This window comes from Lates calcarifer, linkage group LG3 (assembly GCF_001640805.2).
Source record: "Lates calcarifer isolate ASB-BC8 linkage group LG3, TLL_Latcal_v3, whole genome shotgun sequence".
Taxonomy (NCBI): Eukaryota; Metazoa; Chordata; class Actinopteri; family Centropomidae; genus Lates; species Lates calcarifer.
The window spans coordinates 11,770,656-11,788,813 of record NC_066835.1 but is presented as its reverse complement, the minus strand read 5'-3'; the positions used below and the strand labels follow the sequence as shown (position 1 = coordinate 11,788,813).

Below are 18,158 nucleotides of genomic sequence, written 5' to 3'. Positions count from 1 at the left end.
GTCAAATCGCACCAGTTTTCACCTCTTAAACTGCAGAAAATACTCATGGTCAAATCTTAGCCTACCCACCTAATACATGGGTGGAACCATTAAAGCAATAACCACTAGGTGGCGACAAAACTCAGCTTGAGTAATGTATAGCTTTAAGGAAATTATTTTACAACACATGCCTTTAGCACATACTTGTTTATTATATAGGCTAAAGACCCAAGCTCCATTTGGACAGAAATTCAACGAGATTTGTTCAGTTTAATTCACCGTGTGTTGCAGTTTTCAGCCTATTAGTAGCAGTTTTAATTACTTCAACAACTTAATCTATGCATGATTTCAAATTCTCGGACATATGTAAGCAACACAATGTACCACACCAACTTAAACGACACACTCCTTATCAAAAACCCTCTGTTTGCATAGATAACAAAGCAGTTATGGTGCTTCTGTTTATTTAAAGCATTACACAAATGTCAAGAGTATGGCCAGAGATCTTGTGAATGGTCACTGATTAACAGAACATAACATTTAGTTGTGGTTTGTAACAATTCTGTAGATTCAAGTAGAACAACTGAAGCAGATAGATAAGTTTATTAATATGAATGACATTTAAAAAAAAAAAAAAAAAGAATGACTAAGTGCTTTGCAAGAGAAAAGACAAGAGATGCATTGATCACAGTGAAAAATACAAATAAATGTTATTAAAATGCAATACATGATTACAAATTGAATTAAGAGAACAAATGCAGTAAAAGAATAAAAAAATAAACATTATCACAAAATCAGTTCTCAGTGATATTATGCTAATGCCCGACAAGGGACTTCTGTGGAAAATTATCTTCTGCTAGGTCTTTCTGTTAATCACACACTGCTTCTGTCAGCGCACAGTGTACTTGTCTGGCACAAAGGTAAGTTAAGGTGAAATAAAAATAACCAGGCTAATGTCAAAAACAATACCAAGCCTTGCAATTTGTGTTTGTTTCCTGTCATTGATCTTTAGGTTATTTGATTTGGTCAGTCGTTGAATTGTTTCAGTATGATTCCAACAGATGATAAGGGGTTAGTTTATTCTGAGCATGAATATGTAATTAAAAACAAAGTGCTACGATCTATCTCACGTCTGATTGGCGGACTCTCGATGCCAACTCACAGCAGCACACCTGTGTGACCGCATCACTGCTCAATTGTAGATCAATCCGCTGCCTACCAGCAAGTACGTGGCTTTAATTTACTGTTTGGTGATTAATGTTGTGACAATTGCCTTCGCTTGTAGATAAACTCTTAAAGATAAACATTCGTGTTTATGTTTGCAGGGTGTTACAATTGTCTCCTCGGTCTGGTGGTAGGCGGTGCCCTCAGACTGTACATCTTTTGGCGGTTGGTGAGGATGTGGAGGAGCTAGCTACAGATGTTCACTGCTGCTTGTGGACTTAGGCTAGCACATAGAAGTCACACTAATGTGAAGCACGGCACATGTGTTGCTGTTTCCTCCACCGGAAAAAAAGGAAGACGCAACAAAGGTAACTAGTGTCTTTTACATTTTAATTCTTGATACTCATCCTACCTCACACTCTTAACGTCTGTCGGGAGCTATTAACGGGTACGTAGAATCGTTTACTAACGTTAACCACATCTCAGTCTCATTCTCAACGCTAGCATGTACATCAGCAGCATCATGTGTGTGCTATCAGTTGTGTAAGCTAGCTCTGAGAGCTAAACGCCACTTTTCAGGGCTTCAAGATAGACACAGTTTAGATGGATACCAGTGTTAGCTACTAAATTAATGCTGGTGTAGTGAAACACTTTTTAATCGAGCCCCCCAGTGTCTTATCATGAGTCTTTATCAGGCCACTGCTAACACGGCTAATCATTAACAGCAAGCGGTGATTTGGTGCGTTGGAGCGGAATAACATGAGCGGTTGTTTTAGGCTACTGTGAAGCCACATACCGGTAGTAGGAAAAGTGGCAGTTATATTAATTGATGCTAAGTGAAACTCCAACACGCAATGTTAAAACACAATGTAACCGGAAAGTAGACCGTGTCCACGTCTCACGCCTCCATCCTCTCTGCGCTCAGATCACAGTAAGTTAACTTTTTAAAGTATAAAAACCTGTGTCTAAGAGGAAGTCGTTTCTTTGTGTCATCACATGTGTGGCGTTAACCGTAAAGTTAGTAAGTTTAAGGAACTTATCCGTCTGTTTCTGTCGTTTGTGAAGATGGGACAAGTGAGATCAGAGATCATAATCATCTACTCTACAGAGATGTATTTTAAGCGTGCGGACAAGGGCGCATTACTGCTGCAGCCATATTAGCTGAAGCATGCAGACCAGATGCACATATAATTTCATTGGTATAGTAATGCGACACATGGCGCTTGTCCCTCCTAAGACCATTCCTATTCTGTTACTGTTGCGATAGAAATGGAAACATATGCCCTTACTAAGGACGGGTCTGTCAGTGTGGTCTGTGCAGAATAACAGTCTCAAAAATAAAAGGAAAAGCAGTCAAACGCAGGCATTTGTGAGTTTTTTAAAAAATTGATTAATAAAGTCAGTAAATTAGATTCAAAATTCTGTCTGTTTTCTGTATTTTAACTTGACTTGGTCACTGACTCTTGCTTGTGCATGTTTACACACATAACAGAAAGTTGTGCGACTGTGGCATTTTAAAGCTCAAACTGCCCCAAGAGTTGATACTGTCAGCACGACTGCAAATGGTCATCCCCAGGTCTGACAGCACATCAAACCCTTCCCTGAATATGTCAATAAAAAATGGAACATAAAGTGAATTTTGCAATTGGTAAGAATGTATTTGTTGTTGTTGTTGTTGAAAGCAGAGTGGTTACACTGTGTACAAACATATTTCTGTGACTACTCAGTCACACAGGAATTTACTAATTACTAGAAATACTGGCTTTATTTAAGGCATTCCAGGCACGGTGTCAGTGTCGCAACTACTCAAATGTATTAACTCTAGAAGACAAAATTGTAGTCATCTTTTATACACAATAAAATTTGTAGCCCCAGACAGGCTTAATGATTTTTTTTGTATTGTCTCTAGGCTAAGAGTGCTGCTGTCAGACAACAGTTTAATCAGGCAGGTTTGTTGTTAAATAGCCCCGGTTTGTTTGATGTTGGAGCCAAGAACCTCACCAACTTTGCCACAAGAAATGGTTTAAAGTCACTTAAGTGTACTTAAGATATCAGAAAATCAAAATCAAAATTTAGGTCTCTAATACAATGGCAAGAAAAAGTATGTGAACCCATCGGAATTTACTGTTTTTTCTGCAAAAATTGATCTGAAAGTGTGATCTGATCTTCATCCAAGTACAGACAAGTACAGACAGGCACACACACCCCTTTGGTTGCAACAACTTAAAACAAAGTCTAGTGGCTGTGGATCAGGCGTTCAGGAGGAATTCTCAGAACAGAACTGCTTCAGCTCAGCTTAACTCATGTTTGCTGATAAATTTGGGAATTCATTTTCCACTCAATGAGGCAGCAAAGGAGCCTCCAATCATGATTCTCCTTCCACCATACTTCATTGCTGGGATGACGTTTTCATGTTTGGTATGCAGTGCCCTTTTAACTTCATACATAGGTCTGTACAATGATTTTAATATTGTAGACTCATGAATAGAGATATTAACCAGGTCCAGTTTATGCCATTAGCTTTGGGGTTCACATACTTTTTGCAACCTACACTGTGGATGTTTGAATGATGTATTCAGTATAAACAACAGCAATACAATGATTTTGCATGTGAATAGTTACAGTAGATTGTGTTTGTTCATTATTGGAACATAGATGAAGATCTGACCATATTTTAAGACTAATTTTACAGTTAGTTCCCAAATACCTTTTCTTGCCACTGTACACACTCTCCACACTGAGAGTAAACAACCTGACATGTCAGTACACCTCTATACACCTTTCAATTGTTTACATAAGGTATTAGCAGCAAAGACGCATTTGTACAGCACAGCATAATCCTATTGCTGTGTTTTCACCACAGATCAGCATTTTGAATTGATGCCTGAGCTCGCTGAACTAATTAAACTAGTCAATCCACATGCTGTTGTAAATATACTCCAGAAATGTTTCCCAGCCGATCTGTGAATTCACCACAAGCTCTCACATGTCCACAGAAGCTCTAATACATTTGCACAAGGGATATTTTTTATGCAAAATGGTTTATTTTGGTTTAAAAAATGGTAAAGTGCTCTACTATAATCATTTTCTTCCAGGTAATTTTCTAGAGGGAAAGATTGAGAGGTTAAGAGTATTAAAGTCACCAGAGGTATTGGCAGCCTCATTTCATCTAGCTGGTTGAATAAAACTGGCTTCAATCTTCTGGCAGTTCTTTTGATTAATTATTTGTACCAAACCCCACCTCTCTGATGTGAATGTGGTTGCATTATGGGAAATCTTAGGGGTAATAGTGCGTCTTGGTAACCAACAGCTAATGATTTTGCGATGGTACATAACTCAAAGATAGCTTAAACTGAACTTCCAAAAATTTTTTAGGCTAATGATAGAACACTGTAATTGTGAAGTGATAACAGTAATTATGACAATTATTTTAATAAATACACAAACAGGAAAATTGTATCAGTACACAGAAAATGTAGTTGGCCTGTATTACACATGGTTGCTGGTTGGCTGTGAATTTGAAATGCTCTTGCCTGCAGGCAGAACTGTGTTTGAGAAGCAGAGTGTTCAAATGAAACTCCTCTGACTGCTTAGGCAGTTAAGCTGTGAATCAGAAGCACTGTGCTTAGTGCATAGTGTTAAGCATTTTGACTACAGTCAGTATTGTAACTGATCAGATTAATTAAGATGAACACAAAATTGTGAGTATAGTCGTGTATATATTTGCGTTGTTTCCATTGGGTGTTGTTAAAGAGGACATCTGTCAAACAGCAGTTTTACAGTATGTCTGTGGTAGCTGTAGGAGGTTTGTCCCTTACTTACTGCCTCTTAAATGTAAAGCACCTCATAAATCCAGCGAAGCTTTAATTTAATCCATCCACTCGCTCACTCGTTCATTTACTCATTTGCAGTTACACTATTGGCCTCTTACTGTTCATTAGGTGACATAAGGGTGTGTACCAGTGACACAATGAATCAGAATCACTTCCTCGTACTTGAACTACTGAGATGGGTAAAGCACTTCTATGAGACAGCGTGTCCTTGTTTTTCTTCCAGATTATCGCAGTGGAGAAGTGCTCCTTGGATTCAACAATGGCTGTTTGAGACAGGCCGAGTCTTAGCCCTCCAGTGACACACCCACCTCCCTTTCTCTTTTGCTTGGCCCACACCGCTCCTTTCATTTCGCCCAGTATTTAATCGTTCTGTTCCACCACCTCATCTCAGTTTCTGGTGCTACCAGGGATCAGTCTGTCCTCTTTATCACTCCCCTGTCACTGTCCTGTTACCTCCTCTCTGAATTGAGGTTGAAGGCTTTAAATCGCTCAGGATGGTTGCTGAGGTAGACTCAGCGTCTCAGGGCAGCGGTGTACGGCTGAAGCAGGAGATTTCCCTCCTCCACGGGGTCTGCCTCATCGTGGGAAATATGATCGGCTCTGGCATCTTCGTGTCACCTAAGGTAGGAAGCTCTGCTTTGTTAACCAGAAGAATTTATTTGTCCTGATTTGAATTTCTTTTTAGATGAAAATGGAAGTAGTTTCTCGCTCTTTTGGTTTTGATTGTAAAATGTATGCTATTATTCAGACGTTATTAAATCTGAAGTAAGTATTTACTAAGTAATGTCAAGGGTTTGTTTTGCAGTTGTTGTGAATCCATTTTCAGGTTGTCATTGTGTTAGACTGCCAGTCTTTGTGCGATCGTTGGGTGTGCACCACAGTTCAAGTTACAGCTTTCTCATCTCCCTAAACAAAGTGGAGCAAACTTGCAGATGAACTAGAGTTGTTTTCAACTGCACTTGTTAGATGTGAAAGTACTGATATGTAATTTAAATCCTAATGCATGTGACAGTTTCTTGTATGAACAGCATGTTGTATGTATCCTGCTGGTTTTACAGTACACTACTACAGTGGTGCAAAAATGCCAATGGGATTTTTTCATTGGGTTTTGGATTATTTGCAGAAAATAAACTCTGTTACCAACAAAAGTTTGTGATACTTAACCATTTCTTTTAAGCAAAATAATCTTAACAAATGAACACTGCTGTTATGATTTTTGAAGCTTAAATACAGTCACCAGAGGTACAAAGTTAATGTTAGCACTGACCTATTCAACACGAAGCTTTTCTTCTTAGAAAGTTTCTAAGACATGTAAAAGTTTTAAAAATCACAAGTGGGGTATTTCCTAATATATTTTATGTTGTAGAATATACCATGAAAATGTCCTGAACTTCTGTTAACCACAGATCTTATTTCAGACATTTACTCCAAAAAACCATTGACTTTGGGAAGAGGGAACCAGGAGTGCTAAAATGCTAATTTGCTTCAAAGGTTTTAAAACTCATTCCTGCACCACTCTAGTATCCACTCACATTTGTTATCCCACAGGGGGTTCTTATGTACACAGGCTCATTTGGCCTGTCCCTGGTAGTGTGGGCCATTGGAGGGATATTTTCTGTGTTTGGGGCGTTGTGCTATGCTGAGCTGGGAACCACCATCCGTAAATCTGGAGCTTCCTATGCCTACATCCTTGAGGCCTTTGGAGGCTTCTTGGCTTTTATTCGGTATGTGGTTTTACTATTTCTAGTGTGTCAAGTTCAACATTATTCATTGTTATTTTGCTAAAATGTAACTAAATGCCATATTTATGCCATAAAATGATAAATGCATATCAATACCCCTATAGACTGTGGACGTCATTGTTGATAGTAGAGCCGGCCTGCCAGGCAGTGATAGCCCTAACCTTCTCCAACTACCTGGTCCAGCCTTTCTACCCCACCTGTTCAGCCCCCTATGACGCTGTTCGTCTCATCGCTGCTGTCATCATATGTAAGTCTCTACCTGTGCTACAGGTGTGTGTTTACATGACTAATGAGAGGACACGGGTGAGCAGGGTATGTGTTGCGTGTTGTGTGTTATCACAAGTATGATGGATGGTGTTTTGTGCAGTATCTGTAGATAGTGATATGTCACTGTGGAGCTATTGTGGCCTGAAGGTTTGGATGCAATCAGGACTGTCTCTTTTCATCCCCTGCATGAATAACATAGTGGTGTTTAAACATACTTTTAATCATCAGCAGCACTTTAAAAGGCACTGTGCACTAAATACATGGAATCCAGCAGTTTCTGTAACACAAATGGTCTCTGTTCTCATCCCTCACTGGCAACAGAGTGCATTAGGAAACTGTTGGTAAAATGGCGTGCAGCAGAGCATTTTTCAGCGGCATACTCAGACTAGGGTACAAAAATAGATTGCTTTTGGTTATTTAAAGCTACAGTACACAACTTTTTCTGATATTTTTTGTTGTTGAAATATGCTACACAACATATTTTCATGTGGCAGGGTGCTTTCAAAAGTTTCTGAGAGCCAGACTCACCAAACAGCCTGGCAGCAGTGCAGAAATATTCTCTTTAAGTTTTTGAGCAAGCCTCGACCCTCTAACCAATCAGCAGGCCAAAGTCAGGTCAGTCGACTGCTCCTCTCGCACTTAGGCTTCAATCTGTATTTGCTGCAGGAAGCACAAGTATTTGTCCTAAGATGCTATGAATTCCACAGGCTCACATAAAATCATTCCCTATTAATTTATTCTGGTGCTTTTTGTTTTGCACCCTGTACTTCCTTTTAACCTCATTTACACCTGTTAAGTCAGTCATAGATTGTTGAGGAACAGTGTACGAGAAGCTCACAATAGGTGAAACACGCCTTGTGTATTGTCTGGAAACACTGTGTTGATCCTTCTAGTTATTGTTGGCAACCTTACAGGTGTTCAATCATGCAGGCTCTATTTAATTAGATGGCACAATTAAACAGTGAGCCTTGGGGACTTTTCCAAACATAGCTTCATAATCTTGCTGCTTAGTCTTTGTTTACATTGCACGTTGAAGGATATACGTATGTGTTACTACACTTTATACCTGTTGATTTCCTTTTAACTCCACTTTAAGACTCCTGTACTTTGTAAAAGGCAGCCATGAAGCTTTGTGATACTACTAGATTTAGGGTATTAAAGAAGTGCAATATAACCACAACTGGAAAAACCTGTAGAGTTTGTTTAGATACAGTCCATACTTATGTGCCAAGTCTGTATCAAGCAGGGCCTCAGAACCAGTCGTCAGCAGATCAGTAAGGCCAACTGCTAGCCAGCTTCAAGGTGGAAATATTCCTCCCAGTTCTTAGATCAGTAGAGTTTTTGCTCTTATTGTATTCATTCACACCTGTATCGTTTCTGAACTTCACATTTTAATCCCTGCTTATCTGCTCCTCTTTGCTTGTATCCATCATTCTAATATAAACTATAGATTTCACATTGGTTAACTGCTGTTTTCTCACCCTTTCTCTCTGTCAGGTCTGTTGACTTTTGTGAACTGTATGAAAGTGAAATGGGGAGCTATTCTTCAGGTTATCTCCACTGTAGCCAAGGTCCTAGCTCTCATTGTCATCATCATTACTGGCCTGGTTAAGCTGGCACAAGGTAAGATGTCAGGGAAACTCAGTCTGTCTAACACGGCGCTTTAATACTATAGCTCTGAAATTAAAGGAATATGGCACTACTGCACTGTTTGGGCCTGAATCAGTTTCACTGAATGATTTAATAGAATGTCAGTCTGACGCAGTGCCCCAGTCAGCTGGTACCAGCTTGTTTTTAACCATGTAAAGGTAAATATTTCAGATCTTTGGCCATAACCGCTAAACCCCCAATGCAATTTTGAAACAGCTTTGAGGAATTATGTACTTTTTATTGATTGGCCTATATTGAACTGTATTGAAATTCATGTTTATTGGCACATTGGCGTTTTTGTCCGTTTTATTACTCAATTGGAAACTGTATATGAAATGCATGAAATACTAGAAGGTCAGTTGAGCTTTAAAAGTTCTACTGCCTGTGTTGGAGATTTTGCATGGGTAAGCGACCTACATTCTGTCAGGGACGATAAAGGCAAAAACGTCTTCCTGTGTTAATGTACCAACCCTTTGTTGATGTAGGTTTTGACCAGAACTTTCGAGAACTCATTCAGAGGGTCCAAGCTGAACCCTGGTGATATGGCCCTGGCCCTCTATTCAGCACTCTACTCCTACTCAGGCTGGGACACGCTCAACTTCATCACAGAGGAGATCAAAAACCCAGAGAGGTACAAAGTGTGACATTTCAGAGAGATTTCATAATAAGCAGGATTGTTTTTCATTCCTGGCGGTCTTTCTTTTCTTAACTACATGAGTTGGAGGAACTGGTTGCATCATAGCTACAACTGAGTGCCTTTAGTGAACGTAAACCACTTGTTTTATTCTCTGTTGTAGGAATCTGCCCTTATCCATTGCTATTTCCATGCCCATTGTCACAGTGATCTACATCTTGACCAACATAGCTTATTACGTCGTCATGGATGCAGACAAAGTGCTCAGCAGTGAAGCTGTTGCTGTGGTAAGTGTCTGAAGATCATTAACTTAGTGCAGTCTTCTCATGCACTAGGGAAGCTGTATATAAGCAGTACCCCTCTCAGCAGTCTGACTGTGTGCATGCAGTACTAATATCTGCCGATAAAGCTAATTAGTACATCAGAAGACTCATCCAAATTGACAGCATCTGCTCAGCCTGATAGGGGGAGCAGGTTTTGATCTTTCCTTCCTGTCTACTGCCTTCGTCTCTCTCAGTCTGGCTGGCAGCCACTTCTACAAGTATCTGGTTCAGTACTCCCTTTTGGTTATCTGTGACTGTAGAAGTCGGAGTTGATGTCAGGAATCTCATTTAGCTAAAGAGGTTAGCGCCCCACACAGGAACATGTGGAAGTTGATGATGTGATTAGTGCATTGGCAGAGGAAGAGTTGTACTCAGGCTTGTTGTCAATAGTATTTGATGATCTTTTTATGAGAGTATTCAGTCTAATCTAATCTCATTAATGTTTTGACTGTCAACAAGCCATCGGCTGTGCACTCTCTTGAATTTCAGCTGAGAGAACAGCAAATATTTGTTGTTTCCATGACTGGATTTGTCAGATTTTGGAGAAAGTCATGAAATCAAACCTTTTTCTCTGGGCACTGCACACCAATTAAACTTCACACCTGAGTCCCACACTTAAAGTTGATGTTATTTGAACATAAACCCTGTTATGATGTTCTGTAATCTATATGCATTATGTATAGTACACTTTCCAAATGGTACATGGTGCGATGTAATCATCCTGGGCTGCTGCATTACAGTCTTTTTGTTACTACGTTGACTATATTTATACTTTTTTGTGACTCCATTTATTTCCTCAATTCATAACTGGAGAAGATTAAAAGCAGAAGTTACAGGTGACCAACATGAAGAAAAATGTTCTTAAAAAGGTTGGGGAATGTCAGTAGGAGCTAATCTGACCTTTATCATCAGAATATGCCTCCCAAGGCAAATGGCAGGGAATATATGGGGATGTTTACTGAGACCAGCAAGACAGTCAGAAAATTGTGTTTTACAGATTTAAATATGTATCATCAGGTTGTAATTTAATCAATAATTTCTACTCTAATCCCATGTTTTAATTGACTAGTAAATGAATGTGAGCAGTAAAAACTTTGTTGAATGTCTCTTCAGACATTTGCAGATGAGGTGCTGGGCTGGGCTCGCTGGCTGATCCCCTTGTCTGTGGCCATTTCCTGCTACGGAGGCCTCAACTCCTCCATCATTGCTGCCTCCAGGTCTGTAAAAACACTAATCTGATGCATATCAGCTTTTTCTTAAGTGCAGATTTACCTCCATGTTTTACTTAGTATTCTGTAAAAGCCTGTTTCTGTCAGTAATGTTTTAAATGTTATGGTGATGTGTTTTCATCCTTGCACCATTTGTCTTCTCTTGTAGGTTGTTCTTTGTTGGTTCCAGAGAAGGCCACCTGCCGAATGTCCTGTGCATGATCCACATTAAGCGTTTCACTCCAATTCCTGCCCTGCTTTTCAATGTTAGTACCACATATCGTATTGGATTTGGTTGTTTTGCTCATTTCTGGATGCCTGTGTTTTTGCTGTGTGTTTGTTTCCAAACAAGTATTTATTTATTTTTTTGTGTGTATGTTTGTCTGGTCTTCTCTTCCCAGGGTGGCATGTCTCTGTTCTACCTGTCCGTCCCTGATGTTTTCCAGTTGATCAACTACTTCAGTTTTAACTACTGGTTGTTTATTGGCCTGTCAATAGCCAGCCAGATCTACCTTCGCTTCAAAGCTCCTGATCTGCACCGACCTGTGAAGGTAGCAAAATTGATGCAGCAGCATGAGCGCTCATTTTAAAGGACAACTGTGACTCTGCCTTCCAGGCAGATGTGGGTTTCCTTTTACAGTGTGGTATGAAACCTGCAGAGACATGAATTTAGTTCATGCAAATAACCACAGTGAATATTTTTGATGCTTGACTTTACATTTCAAACGCATTTGACAGCAGGTTGTTTTACATTTGTCATTGTTGTATATCATGTGTCCGTGAGAAACTTGAATTCTGAAACTTTGACCACATTCACAAGTTGTGTCAGTAGAAATACTGAGTGTAGTTTGCATATTTGTAGCAGCATGACCATAGAGGTCTCTATATATGAAAACAAGCACTATCTGCACTTATCTGTAGAAAGTTGTTAGCCATCCAGTTCTTTATGACTGTCAGATGATTGATAAGTTTATCAGTCTAAAAGGATGCATACAGCTGAATATCATTAGCGTAAGAGATACCTTTTTAAATGTGCCAATAATATGACTCAAAAGAAGCATATCCAGAACAAATAGCACAGGACACAGAACCCTGGGGCACACCATGGGAAAGGGAAACAGTTTGAAATATGTAGAGACCAAGCAACACAAAAAACTAGAGAACCAGTTTAGGGTGCTCCCAGAGACACCCACCCACTCTTTGAGCCTTCCAGTCAGGGTGCTGTGATCTGCAGTATCAAAACCTGCAGTAAGATCCAGCAGCACCACACCCACATCAAGAGACAACATTGACACTTGTCATTTGACATTATGATAAAGTGACATTTGGGTCAGAATTTACTGTCACTTTAGTTGTTTTCAGTTCTTTTTTCTTTGCCGCTGTCCAGTGAGTAGGCCTGTTTTGTTTTCTTGTTACTGTGACAAAGTGCAAGAAAACTTAAACCATGTTTGTATAGTAGGGATGTAACAATATCACAATCTCACAATACGATAATATCTTGGAAAGAAGTCCACAATACAGTGTTTATTGTCAAATCGTTTTATTCAACAATGAACAAGGAATTATTTTAATTTTAAAAATCGTCAGTTGGATAATAAAGTGCAAAAAAGTCACTCATATTCCTGACGTTAACCGCAGTCTGGCAGTGTCTGCATAGTTTTTGTTTATGTGTCACCTTTTCCCCGTAAACAGATAGGGTCCGATGGATGCATTTTGAGCCTTTGTTTACCCATCAGCCGAATCTCTCCACCCTCAGCAGTGGCTTTTGTTATGACCACGTTGAGAGTCCTGATGTTTTGAATCTGATAACTCTGTTGTTGTTTGATTCTCATAGTAACCATAAACCATAAAAGAGGACTTTGTTGTGCCAATTCAAGGGCCACTAGAGCCACAATTAATTAATCAGAGGAAACTTGTATTTGTTTATTTAATCATTTTTAATCTTTCTACCATTTTCTCTCCAACCTTTTCCTACCCCCGTAATTCTTCTCTACCCTTTCTCCCCTTTTTTTCTTATTTTGGCCTCCTCCTGTCCTCTCTCTGCTCCCTCCAGCTATCTTTGTTCTTTCCGATAGTTTACTGCGTGTGCAGCATTTTCCTGGTGGTGGTGCCTCTCTACAGTGACACTGTCAACTCTCTGGTAGGAATTGCTGTGGCGCTGTCTGGCGCACCAGTCTACTTCTTGTGCATCTACTTGCCGCCCAGCTCCAGACCAGCTTTCCTTGGACAAATACTCCGTAAGAAGCTTCAAATGATACAGAAGATAATGTATTGCATGTCCTAGCAGTGGTTTTGTCTTTTTGGCTGACATCTACATTGATACCCATATATCTTTAGCAGGCCAGTATAGCAGTGTGGCCGCACTATGTCTAGCTTAAATTGAAATTCTGAGAGGAATAGAAAAGGAGGCCTCACTGTGTATTTTTCATAATAAGTACATAAGCACAAATTATTGTTATTGTACAAGTAAGTACATAATAACATCTCAAATCCTAGGAAGTAAGCTGTAGAGTTTCCCTGTGATTTAATGTGCTTGTGTGATGTTATTGTGGATAATATTCTTTAAAGTAGCTTACTAGTCTTAAGTTGCATATAGACCAGCTACCGTAGACACGTAAAAAATGCCTCTTCTTAGTGTATAAGAGCTGAAGAGTGATTGAGATTAGTGTTTCAAAGTTCACTATGCTTCTGTACTGACCTCTATACTGTAAATATTTGAACAGTGGGGGTAAAGCCCCTGTTGTTGAGGGATAACTTTTAACGTTATGCTAAAACTATTCATGCTCCATTAGCTGCCTGTTCTAAAGCTCATACCAGCATCTGTTAAAAGCATTTGTTGCCTGCATTTTCTTCATTTTGGTGATCTATCAATGCAATACTTGATTTTTATGTCTTTCTTTCCTCTGTCACCGCAGATAAGATCTCTCTTTACACCCAAAAAATGTGCATGTGCTGCGTGGCCTCCCCAGATATTGATCTGGACAACATTGACCCAGAAAAGATCGAATAACAGAGCCACAGACAACTCTGAAGTACTGTGCGAAGAGATGTGAAGATGATGAATACATGAAGGAAGCTGCAGACAATCAGAATCCGGATGAGTAAGGCTTAATTGATTAAATGAAGAGGAGAAACTGCACAGATTAGTTCCACACACTTCTATTTCTTCTCCTCCTCCTCTTCCTCCTCCTCCTCCTCTCTCAAACATGAGCCATACAAATAACAGAGCAGGATTTTACTGAGAATGAATTTTAACTTTGTACACAAACCCTCACAAAATCCCTCCACACATGCCTAAACACTGCAACTCACACACGCACATAAGCTGATGGAAAACCTTAGGATGACACTGCAACATATGGAAATTAACAACCCAGTTCAGAAGGAGTTGAGTCAGCAGAGATGGTGATTTATTCATAAACAGGAGGTAGCTACAGCCAGTACACAGATAGAGTAGAAAAACATTTGTTATATGCCTTAAATCTGTTGTATCATGTTTCTCATGTTAATGAGCCTTAAAATGAAGCTTGTGACCCCTTGTCACAGGTTACAAATGTCAGTGGGTCATTTTTCTTCTTATTTGAACATTTTTAGGGACATTAAGATCAGAAAATTACTCAGTAATTCACAACCAAAAAGCCTTGATTAGCAAGAAGTTAGAATTATTAATATAATTTTTGCAACCCAGCGGGAGGTTCACGAATTCATGGGCTAAATACTGAAAGGTGGGGACCTCATATTTGTGATCAGTTTGCATTACCATCAGATCGGCAGCTCACCAGTGTGCGATACGTAACATTTGAATTGTTTTTCATTTCAGAGCTAAGAGGAGTTTAAACATCACTGGTGTCCAGTCAGTATGACAACCAGAAAGTGAGTCCACAGAACGCTATGAACTGCGATCATTTTGCACATTTTCTGTTTCATTGTACAAGAACCTCATTTATACTCATAGAAAGCTTTATTTAGAACCGTTACTGAACTGAAGGACCAAATGGACAGGTGAACAGGTTTTATAATAATTAGCTATTTAAGAAGGAGAGATTGATTATTTACGAAAGTACTGTGATTTCTTTCACCCTGTTTAAATGCGCTATCATGTGTCCCTTAACTCTTTTTAAGGATTTAATTTTAAATCTGTCACCATGTGCACCCTGCTTTTCTTCCTCCTACATAGGCATGTGAAGCAAAACGTTTCAGCCAAATTCCTTGTTTGCATCTTCAGGGCTATATTTAATTCCTGATGCCTTCCAGTAGCTAATATCAACTTCTATGTGCAAGCGACAAGATTTTCCCGAGTCCTTTTATAATTTATGCGTTTTTGCTTCTACTGTTACTGTCATTTGTCACCTCGCCCTTCATTTTCATACATTCACAAACACACACGTTGGTGAGAGGAGTGTTCGTGTTACTGATATCAGCAAGATTTTTAAACATTTAAATTCATATGTACTGTTTATAGATAAGCAAATGTATCTGATGAAGACAACTCCTGGTTGTTTTTCTTCATATTGGGGTCTTTGTAGTTACAAAGCTCAGGATCAGCCATGCTGATGTGCACATGTTGTTGCTGATATTTATTAACTTTCTTTTTTTACCCACTGTTGTCTTAAGAGTTTGTATCACAGATAGGATATTTAATGTAGTATCGCCTCTTGAATAGATCACCAACTTGGACTATTTATTCACAGTGCATAACCAAAGGTTTTAAACAGGCTGAGAGTCGGACCATCTTTCTGCTCACAGAGTCGTGAGCCTGTAGCAAAGTGTCTCTGCTTTCTAGTGTAGAAAATCATAGCTGTAGTATATTAAACTACAGGTAGAAGGTAAAGTCAAACTTTGGTGTCTGTGTTGTATGTGCCTTCTGTGAATGTGGTCTGCCAAAGGCCTGGTCTATTTTTGATATTGTAATTTTTGTGTACAGTGTCTTAAGGACAGTCATATTGACACACATTGCTGTAGGGTTTGTCTAAAGTTCTTCAGGTCGATATCCTCAGTTAATTTTCTTTTCTGAAGTGGCTTTACCAGCCAGATGTTGTAATTGAAGTCTATTAAAGCAACACTATGGAACTTTTGCTGAGCAACAGCAGCCTCTGCAGCCCTAAGTGGTAATTACAGGACGCTGGTGCATTTAATTCTCCTAGCTACAAGCCTGGGTGGTTACAGGTATTGGAAGCAGCAGATCCCTAGAAGCAAACGGCTCATGTACTGAAAACAAAGCAAGGACTTGATAAATGCAAAAGAATTACCAAGCTAGCTTCTTGTGTGTAACTCGTTACACACTTCTCCTGGGCGATCACACCCACTCAACCCAAGTTAATAGTACAAGAAACAGGTATTTGGGGCGCAGAGTGGGGATGAAAGAGGCACCAATTACAGGCCAGTGTACCATCAAAATGATTTTTAAGCTGTTGTTTTTAGGTACCATAGCTGCATAATGTTGCTTAGACTTTCAGCAGGAAATAATCAGGCCTCTGCTTGATCCATGTTTAGTATCTTTACACAAGCACTTCTGCTACACCAGCCAACAGAAGCACACCAATATTTGTTCAATGTTGCTTTTTCTGGGGTTAAAGTTGTCATTTAAACCAAGCTAGTCTGTTGTGTGTTGTTAAAAAGAAAATCACTATAAATCTGTAGTACAGAATCTATTTCTATATACTGTCATGTTATAAACTGTAATATACTCAAACCACAGGACTTGAATGTTGCAGTGTAACACATTGTTGTGTTTCATTAGGTACCAAATATTTGTTTTCAGGTGGGAATGTGTTTGTTGACAAAGTTGTGTTCAGTGTATTTGTAGAGTTGTGTCTTAAGTGCTTGCTCTGTTCACTGTTTTTATTTATTATATTTTGGACGTGAACAAAGTGGTGAGAAGTTTTTGAGAGCAGGAAGTCTTGTGTGTCCAAACTGAGGCGGGAGTGTGCTGTGTGTTTTATTTGAATAAAGGCAAGTACAGAATGTGCATCATAAATATTTACATGACTTTGACTTTTTCCCTACTGTCCTCTGTCTGCACTGGGCAGCTGACAGCCACTAGAGGTCATGATCTCCCAATACTACAACCTGTCAAAACTGCATTTTAAGGATCTGTCACTGTTTATTTAACTGTAGGTACTAAGGTACTTTTTTTCAAGAAAGTTACAAGAAACAACACTGAAACTGTCAGACAGACTCTAGTCTGCTGTTGTTGAGAGTTTTGTACATAGATTAACAAAATTTCCTTCTATTTTCCTAATTTTTTGTGCAGACGGTCAATTAGTCGATCAGCAGGAAAATAACCGCTATTTCTAAAACCACCCTTTGCTTAAAGAAATCAGTGTGTAGAATCATAGCAGCAAACCTTAACATTCAGTATGGCAGTGAATCAAAGACCTGGTATAGCTGTGAGACTATGGTAGCCTGTCAAAGATAGAATAACATTTGGTGCAAAGTAGTCATTGAAATACTTTATAGACTAGGGTTCACTTAAGAAATGTTTTGGTTATTTTCAATCATTTTTGTTTGCTTCAGTAAATGCTGGATACCGTGTATTTCCTGGGTGTATTCACAGAGGAACTGTCCACAGCGTCTTTGACTGACCGTCTACCTTCCAGCCTCCTCAGGTGGCTGGCAAAGCCCCACCTCCTTTCCATCCATCCAAACCTTGCCTCCCCGGGGGCCTCGGTTCGGAGGCATCGCATTTCATCGAGGTGTGCACTCTGCAGCTTCAGATGCTGCCTGTCAATAGGTGCTCCTTCCTGGGGAAAGGCCTGACTCTGTCCCTCCCCAGAACCGAGGGAGTTGGGTTCCACTGACTCATGCATAAAAGATAAAGCAGTGGAGGGGGAATGTAGCCGAGCACCACCACAGCTACTGCAACAGCTCTCTCCCACAGAGTGCAGGACAGGCTGTAGTCAAAGTGAAGTATTATCTTTAAAAGGTCCTGGCTGCTAGGTGTTTACTTGGCACTGCTGATGCTCTGGAGGGAGTATCTGTCCCAGGGATGGGCAGAAGAACAGAGGTGCTGCTCTTTGATGGGTGAGTGGCCATTACACGCTGGCACCTGCGTGGCATCATGGAGCTGCCTCGACGCCTGAACTGGATACGAAACCGACCCTGGAGGCCTCATGTCTGCCGCCGGGAGTTCAATCGTAAGTGGAGCGGTTGCCTGTGTGGTGAATGAGGGAATTTGTGGATGTTTGAGTTTATCAGGTGTATATGAGTGAATCCAGAGCATTGTATGTCTTGAGCTATTGTTGCTTGTTGCTTGTCGTCATCCTTTCAGAATATCTCCTTTGGGTCTACTTTTAATTGTCTAAGTGCCACTGTGAACCTGAGACGCTCTCAGTGAAGTCATCACGGTCTTGTCGAGG

At 39.9% G+C, this 18,158-nt stretch overlaps 2 protein-coding genes across 2 annotated transcripts in view; both read left to right on the top strand.

Moving 5' to 3' along the window:
• The first annotated feature begins 1,569 nt into the window (after positions 1 to 1,569).
• On the top strand, positions 1,570 to 16,783 carry si:dkeyp-120h9.1 (Y+L amino acid transporter 2-like). The gene is given in 13 exon segments (XM_051066881.1): positions 1,570 to 2,074; positions 5,200 to 5,599; positions 6,525 to 6,700; positions 6,823 to 6,965; positions 8,483 to 8,608; positions 9,121 to 9,134; positions 9,136 to 9,266; positions 9,433 to 9,556; positions 10,706 to 10,809; positions 10,970 to 11,066; positions 11,202 to 11,351; positions 12,854 to 13,037; positions 13,716 to 16,783. Coding segments are annotated over 12 exon segments (1,473 nt in total). The 5' UTR covers positions 1,570 to 2,074; positions 5,200 to 5,470; the 3' UTR covers positions 13,811 to 16,783.
• The window catches only part of ripor2 (RHO family interacting cell polarization regulator 2), a 78,735-nt gene continuing 74,382 nt past the window's right edge, over positions 13,806 to 18,158 (top strand). The window contains exon 1 of the mRNA XM_018697988.2: positions 13,806 to 13,901. Coding sequence (XP_018553504.1) covers positions 13,898 to 13,901 — 4 coding nt within the window. The 5' untranslated portion in view covers positions 13,806 to 13,897. The remainder of the gene's footprint in view (positions 13,902 to 18,158) is intronic.